The 7,791-nt window shown below is 69.5% G+C and overlaps 1 protein-coding gene across 1 annotated transcript in view; it reads right to left on the reverse strand.

The window, feature by feature from the left end:
- RUFY4 (RUN and FYVE domain containing 4) overlaps positions 1-4,451 on the reverse strand; it is a 7,762-nt gene extending 3,311 nt beyond the window's left edge. Inside the window, exons 1-7 of the mRNA XM_026077955.1 lie at positions 4,140-4,451; positions 3,079-3,142; positions 2,392-2,498; positions 1,739-1,864; positions 1,044-1,150; positions 753-896; positions 1-592 (exon numbers count right to left, since the gene is read on the reverse strand). Coding sequence (XP_025933740.1) covers positions 1-592; positions 753-896; positions 1,044-1,150; positions 1,739-1,864; positions 2,392-2,498; positions 3,079-3,124 — 1,122 coding nt within the window. The 5' untranslated portion in view covers positions 3,125-3,142; positions 4,140-4,451. The remainder of the gene's footprint in view (positions 593-752; positions 897-1,043; positions 1,151-1,738; positions 1,865-2,391; positions 2,499-3,078; positions 3,143-4,139) is intronic.
- Between the last annotated feature and the right edge of the window lie 3,340 nt (positions 4,452-7,791).

The raw sequence follows: 7,791 nt of genomic DNA on the forward strand, positions 1-7,791 counted from the left end.
CAGCTCGGTATGGCGCCGCTCCTGCTCCTCGCCGGCCCGCTGCAGGGCGGCGGCGGCCTCCTCTGCCCGCTGGGCCTGCCGCCGCAGCTCTGTGGCCCGGGCGTCCAGCCGCAGCAGCGTCCCGCTGAGGAAGGCGTTGGTCTCTCGCAGCGCCTCGGCCTCCCGCGCCTGCAGCTCGGCCCGCCGGGCGCTGCCCTCCTCCTGCTCCCGGTGCCGCCGCTCCGCCTGTGCCAGCTGCCCCTCCAGCGCCGCCACCTCGGCCCGCAGCTGCTCCGCCAGCGCCTGCAGGGCGGCGTTGGCCCGCCGCAGCTCCCCGGGACACTCGCTGCCCGCTGGGCCCCGCGGCAGGGAGCCGGGCGCCCACCCCGGGGAYGTGCCGAACTCCCCGTCTCTGCCAGCCCGGGGCCCCTCGTCGGCGCCGGCCGCGTCGCCTGCCTGCTGGGAGGGGGAGCGAGCRGCGGTGGGCACGTGGCGGGGAGCGAGCACCGCTGGGCTGCCCGTGCGCCCCGCTGCGTCGCTGCCGCCATCGCCTACCTGCGGGGCTGTCTTCTCCAGGCTGCTCGCGGGCACCGGGCTSGGCCGCAGCGGCGTCCTGGAGGGGACAGGGGGGCTCAGGGCAAGGGGCACAGGGGCCAGCCACGTGCACAGAGGGGCGCGGGGCGGGCTGGGGGTGCCGGTGCAGGGTCTGCGCCGTGCCCACCTCATGGGGCTGAGCCCCCCAGTCCCCGGTGTCCCCCACGCCCCAGGCTCACTCGGAGAACATGGGCCAGGCAGTGTCCAGGTCCGCCCGGCGCAGCGCCAGGTGGAAGGTGATGCCGTCCAGCTCGTACAGGCTGCCCAGGATCTCGGCCCGGCGCCGGGGGCTCAGGAAGGGGCTGCGGGCGTAGTACCACTCACTGCAACCACAAGACAGGCTCACGCATCCCTCTGCAGATCCCTCTCCTGCCGGGCACTGGGGGTGCCGACCAYGTCCCCCCCAGCCCCCGTACCAGGGGAGAGCTGCCCCCGGGCTGGCAGGAGCCCCCCGCACCCCCTGCTCTCACCTGAGGCTCTGGGGGTCGAGGAGGCAGAGCTGCAGGGACTCGGCCAGCTGCCGGTGCACCAGGCAGTAGCGCAGGAAGGCCCGGGCCCGGCCCACGGGGGTCTTCAGCTGTGGGGAGAGGGGGTTATCCCCCCCCGCCATACCAGCGCTCTCCCGTCCGCTGCCGAGCCTGCCCTCGCACAAGCCTCCCCGCCAGCCCACCCGYGCAGGGGAGGAGGGGGGTCCCCAGGGCTTGGGCTGGGGGATGTAGGGTTAGAGGAGAGCCCGGGGGCGGGGGGGACCCCGGAGGGCACTGGGGGGCACGGCTTATCAGACAGAGGAAAATGTACTGCTGGTGGGCAAATCCTCTGTGTGTGCGTGAGTGTGCACATCCACAAGTGTGTGCATAAACAAGAATAAGTGCACACAAATATAGGTGTGCAAGTGCTTATGTGCATATACAAGTGTGTGTATAATGTGCCTGCGTTTACGAGTGCACCCAYGCACAAGTGTGTAAGTGTGCATGCACCCACAAATGTGTGCACAAGTGCAAATGTGCTCAAGCGCATGTGCCTGTGCACAAATACATGTGCAAGTGTGCATACATGAATGTACAAGTGTTGCTTGCACAGGTGCGCATACAACCATGCATGCATATGTGCATGTACGCGTTCCCCAGGGCATCCCCGTGAGTCCGTGTAGGTGGCCCGTGCCCACCTTGTCCAGCGAGGTGACAAAGCGAACACCCTCGTGTTCCTGCCGGCGCCGCGCCAGGCCCTGGCACAGGAAGTCCCAATAGTCTTTCCGCTGACCAAAGAAGTTCCTCTTCTCCTTGAGGTCGAACTGGCAGAGACCCGGGCTCAGCCCCGCTGGGAGAGGTCCCCCGTCCCCTCAACCTGTCCCCCGTGGGGCTGGGAGCCAGCCAGCTCCCCTGAGTGCCCAGCAGGCACCCTGGCATGGATGGTCCCGGTGTCCCCTGGCTGGGGATAGCCTGCTGCGCTGGGGCAGGGGGGAAGAGAGGTGCAGAGTGGCCCTTGGCTGGCTCTGTGCCTCAGTTTCTCTTTTGTGGCATGGGGAATAACACCACGCTCCCTGTGTGGATGAGGGTGAGCCCTGGGCAGGGTGTCTGCTGGATGCCGGACATCTGCATCCGAGAGTGCCAAGAGAGTCGGCTCAGCCCTCCCTGGAGAAACTCTTCCTCCATGTCCCCAAAGCCAGGCAGCGCAAGGGCCTGGCAGTGCCAAGGGCCAGTGTGCCCAGCTCTTCCAGGGTGCCCACCCACCAAACGGCTGGCACAGGTCCCCTCAGCTCTCAGCTGCACCCAGGGGGAAACCGAGGCAGGGAGGGGGCTGAGGGCAGGCGCCTGGTACCTGGAGGAGGAACTCCAGCTGGGCGCAGAGGCTGTGCAGCTCCCGGCTCCCATCCGTCACCGGCAGGTTCTGCTCCCGGTAGCTCCGGTTCAGCTCAGCGATGGTCTCTGTGGGGCAGCAGGGCTGAGCTGGCCTGGCCCTGGCGGGCAGCGGGCTCCATGCGCAATCCCACACCCTCCCTGCTGTGCCCAGGCTCCCAGCCCCGGGGATTTCTGCTGCGAGTGAAAGAGGAACCCATGGCGGGATGAAAAGGGGGAAGAGGGAGAGTGCGTGGGTGCAGGTACCCACTAGGCTCTGCCAGGCACCTGCTCCCTTCTGCCCAGGTGCCTGGGCTGGTTGCAGGGCCGGCAGAGAGGATGGGAGTAGAGCACTGCACCAGGCTTGGTGCTGGKGGGGGGGAGCTGGCATCCCTGGCAGTGCCAGCTGAGAGGGACCCAGGGATGAGGGGGTGATGGGGCTGCTCCAGGGGGTTGGTCCTGGGATGGCACTCATGGTGGGGATGGGGGCTCTCCTTCCCTGATACAGTGCCAGGACATGGGTGACACAACCGTTCCCTGCTGCCCATGGGCTGGGTGCAAGGAGGAACATGGTGCCTGGGCTGCTGGCCTGTCCAGCACGGCCAGGGTGAGATGGCAGGAGCTCAGGGTGCCCATGCGCCCCTGGCAAGGGACACACTGGCACACTTACTCTGCAAGTCCTTGATGACGCGGTTGGGCTCCCCATCCCCTGCCATGGCTCCTGCTCCAGGGGTCTGCAAAGACAGAGGCAGTGATTAGAGGGTGCTGGGCTGGCACTGACCCTGGTGCCCCAAAACTCTGGTTTGGCCTCTCTCTGCCCCAAGGAAAGAGTCCTTTTCCCCCCAGCCCTACCATGGAGCTGCCCTTTCTTAGGGTAAGAAACAGGGCGGGCACAGGGCACCCTTTCTGCCAATGCTCCCCCCCCTCCACAGGCATGAGGGGGCACAGGTGCCCCTTCTTATGCCCCCTTAGTTCTCCATGCACCCCATCCCGGACAGGCCAAAACACCCCTGGGCTCTGTCCCCTGCGCCGTGCCAGGCTTGCCCTGCCTGGGGGCACTGCCCCATTTGTTGGGAGGCTGCTGAGGCTGAGCCCCTGGAGTGTCCCCATCCCCATCCCTTTTCCCATCGCCCAGGATTCAGGATGTGGGTTTGGTGTGGGGGAAGCGCTGCCTTCGCTTCTGCTCTCGCTTCCCATGCTCTCACCATGAACAGCCTGGGAAGCACCGAGGGGGGCTGGGGACGGGGACACCAAGCCTTCCAAACCAAGCTGTACCCCCGGGCAGAGAGCACGCCCAGGGCCTGCCACCACAGGCGGTGGGTGGGCATGGGGCGGGGGGAGCGTGCATGCGTGTGCATGCGTGTGCATGTGTGTGYGCGTGCACGGCTAGGTGCGTGTGTGCACGCTCACAGGAGCCATGTGCGCACATGTGCACAAGCGTGCCTGAGCGTGTGCGAATGCCCTGCGACCCTGATCTCCCCCCAGCCCCTGCTGCCCCCAGGGCCCCCCTCCCCTTGGCACTGCCCCCAGTGCCACCCCACCAGCCTGCAGCAGTACCCGGGGTGGACCCTGCCACCCAGCATCACCGTGGCAGGGGGACCTAGTGGGATCCGGGCCTCCAGACACCTGGGTTCCCGCTTTTGCACCCTGGGGTGACCTTGGATGCCCAGTCTTCCCATGTGCCCACCCAGTCCCGTGCCTCACTTTCCCCTGGGAGGAGGTGCCACTTACCTGTGCCCGGCGAGCCGTGGGGCGCCCTGAGCAGCTTGCTGTGTYCCTGTTGGATCCCTGCTTGTCCCTGCACCCACGCTGCGCCCGGCCGCTTCTCCTTTTGTACCTCGGCCAGGAGGAAGTGGGCAGGATTGGGGCAGCAGGATTCACCCCCACCGCATCAGGCACCACGGCTCTGCCCACCGGTCCCCGGCCCCTGCTTTGTGGGCCTGGGCAGTGCTGGATGCTCAGCCAGACCCCTCTGCCCAGGCACCCGGTACAGCCTCTGGGGGCTGGGGCAGGAGGGCAGCAGGGTCCCAGGCCTGGGGGTCCCTAATGACCTCCCCTGGGGGGAACCTGGCTTAGGAATGTTTTGTGGGACCCCYAGAGTTTGGGGGATCCAGGGTCCACACTGAGCTGGGAATAGCCAGCAGCACCCCTARGGCACCAGCTTGGCACAGAGACCCCCTCCCGGGCAATAGCCCCTGGGCACCAGCCCTTCCCAGCAAGGGCAATAGCCCAGCCTGGGTGTCTGCCCCCCAGCTTGGGACTGTGCCCAGAGCCGGGGGTGCAAACTCGTCCTCAGAGACCCTGGGCAAGGCCCCCCCCTTGCCATCCCTGCCCGGGAGCCCCCAGCCCCGGAGTGCCCCTCTGCCACCCTGCCCGTCCCCCTTCGCCGTGCCAGCCCTGCCCTGCAGGTGCCTGGGGGGGACCCGCTCCCAGGGGCCCAGGGGCACGGRGGGCAGTGCCGGCTCAACCTGCAGCACCGGGCACAGGGACCCGGTGCCATCCCGCTCCCCGCTGCTGGCTTGGCAAACGCCCCCGGCRGTGCCTGGCTGCCCCCGGACCCGGGCCACCTCCCTCCCCTCCGCAGCACCCGCTGCCCCTACCTGTGGCAGCCYGGGGGGGCCTGCCCGCCTGGGGGCCCCTGCCACCCCCAGCCCAGGCCTCGGCTCGGCACCAAAGTGAAAGTAGGAAGTGGTGCCGAGCTGGGGCCTTGGCGTCCCCGCACCCTCCTGCCTCCCGGCATGGGCCACCCGCTCCGGGGAGGGCGTCGGGGCGGTGGGCTGCCCCATAACAACAGTGGGACAAGGGGGGAGCGGCTGGCAGTGCCCGGAGTGACCCCTGGGTTGGCACCCTCGCCGAGACCCCCTGCCCCATGCCACCCTGCAGTGGGGGGGCCTGCAGGCACGGAGCCTGGCACCCCCCGTCGGGTGGGGGCACCGGGCTCCTGCAGACCATCACCCCGCTGCACTGGGGACAGGGACAGGGGCACATACGTGTGCGTGTGCGTGCGTGTGCAGGCGGGGGGTGCGAGCACATGTGTGTGCAGGATGCATGTGTGATTGTGTGTGTGTGCAGGCAGTGCAGGTGGTATGTGTGTGTGTGTGTGCGCCTGTGTGTGTGTGCAGGCAGTGCGTGTGTGTGCGTATGGTGGCGCGTGCATGACTGCATGTGTGCATACATGTGTGCGATTAYACGTGTGTGCATGTGTGTGTGCCAGCGGTGCATGTGTGTGCAGCTGCACGTGCGACGGTGCTCAGCCGGCCCGGGGCTGAGAGGGTGCCCGCGTGTCGCTGCGTGTGCACACGTGTGCGTGTGCCTGCGGCTGCACCCCCACACCGACACCACATGCTCGGTGCCAGACATCCTGGTGGCAGCACCACGTCTCTGGCGGAGGGGCCGTGCCCCTGCCCACCCCTTGCCTGTGCCAGTGCCCTCAGACCCCTTGGCACCTTGGCACCAGAAAGGGGGGACGAGACACCTGGAGCCCCCCCTTGCCCGCCCCAGCCAAGGGCGAGGGAGGGGGTGCCGGGGGGCCGGAGGGGAGGAGACGCCCGCCTGTCCTTGGCGCGGGCGCAATTCAATTAGCGAGGCCTGGCCCGCGTTCAGCGCAGCCAATAAAGCTAATGGCCCTGCGCAGGCCTGGCGCTGCCGGGCGAGGGGGGGTCCTGGCCATGGGGGCCATCTGCTAATTAAATTGGAGGGGGGGGGACGGACGGTGGAGCCAGCGGTGACGTCACCTGCCTGGTGCCCGGGGAGGGGGCCGCGTCCCGGCACCTGTGTGCCCGCGGGCCCTCTGCCCGCCCCGGGGCGCTGGGCATGGCCGCAGGGGGCTGCGGCGGCCAGGGGCCCCCTGGGCAGGGCGCCCCCCTGTACAGCACAAGGCTGCCACTGCTGAAGCCCCCCTTCCCTCTGCCCGGCCCCACRCGCCCCTCCGCCCCGGCCCCCCTCCCCGGCGCTGCAGCTGGTTCGCAGCCTCCCGGGGGCCGGCGCGGGCAAACGCGGTGAGCAAAGTGCCCAGGCCTGGCACCGGCGGCCGCCTCGCGGGACGGACCCTCAGCTGGGGGTCACGGGGCATCGTGGCCCGACCCCACCAGACCTGTGCAGCGCTTGGCACGGCCCGTCCTGGCGGGCAGCCGCAGCTCCCGTTGGCACCCCTGCGGCAGCGAGGCGGGGGGTGAGGGGTCCCTTCCCCCTGCCCCGTGCAAGCTCCGTGCGGGGGGTGCGGGCGGCGAGGGCTGTCCTGGGGGTGCCCCGCGGCCAGCAGTTCCCCTGGGTAACGCCGCGCGCGCGGCAGGCAGCGCCTCGTCAGGGCACCTGCTTTGGTGAGGGGACCCGGCTGCGGGGGGGACCCTTGGCTCGGGTGGGGAGGGGACAACCTCGAACCCCCGCTCAGACGCCTGGGGAGGGGCCAGGCATGGCCGGGGTGCCGTGGGGTGAGTCCTGCAAGGAGGGGAGGGAAGTGCCCCGTGTGCAGGCACTGCCATTTGGGGCTCATGTTGGGGGGGTTCAGAGGGAAACTGAGGCAGAGCTGGGGGGTCACTGGTCGAGCTGTGCTGGATCCCGGGCATCCAGGCTCCTCCACCCCCGAAATGAGAAGGGGTTTGGGGGGGGCTGTTAGCATGCAGCGGGGAGCACGCGTGTGCGAGGGGGGGCAGGCACCGGCGTGGCGTGTGAGCCTGATGGGTGCTGAGGCCCTGGCGAGCCGAGGAGGAGGGGGAGGAGAAGGCGGAGGGGGAGCGTGGCGGAGCTGGCTCCCACCCAAGCACTGCAGGACATGGGCGGGCACGGTGCTCCCTGCCTGGCTGCCAGAGCGCAGGCGACGCTGGGGGACTGGGGGGGACCCGGCCTGGGGGGACCGCAGCCCCCAGGCCCATCGCTGCACAGCGGGGTGCCTGCTGCCGGGCACCTGCTGGGCACTTCCCGGGCACTGGAGCCCCTCACTCCTGGGGGGCACGGCCAGCTTTGGCTGTTGCCCCCGGAGCGTGCCTGCAGCAGAGGTCGGCTCCCGCGCCCCCCGCGCTGGGTGCCCCGCGGGCAAGGGGCACCATGACCCGTCTGAGCTGGTGCTTCGCCGCCCTGGTGCGCTGGGGGAAATACTTCTTGTCCTGCCTCCTGCCCCTCCGCGGCTGCCAGCGTGGGGAGGTAAGCAGGCGCTGCCGGGTGCAGGGTGCTCGGGGGTGGGGGTCAGGGAGCACACGGGGGGCACAGAGCTGGGGCAGGGACTGGGGGGTGCACGGAGAGGGGGGTGCAGGCTGGTAGTGCCCCTGCCTGCTGCGGGCACTGGGGGGGTTAAACCACGCAGGTGCATGCCCGGTGCAGGGGCAAGTCCTTTGTCCCTCCTTGTGCCCCCGCCAGCGTGGCACTGTGACCCTGCTCGCTAACCCCC

The sequence above is a fragment of the Apteryx rowi genome, unplaced genomic scaffold (assembly GCF_003343035.1).
Source record: "Apteryx rowi isolate R43461 unplaced genomic scaffold, aptRow1 scaffold_47, whole genome shotgun sequence".
Classification (NCBI taxonomy): Eukaryota; Metazoa; Chordata; class Aves; order Apterygiformes; family Apterygidae; genus Apteryx; species Apteryx rowi.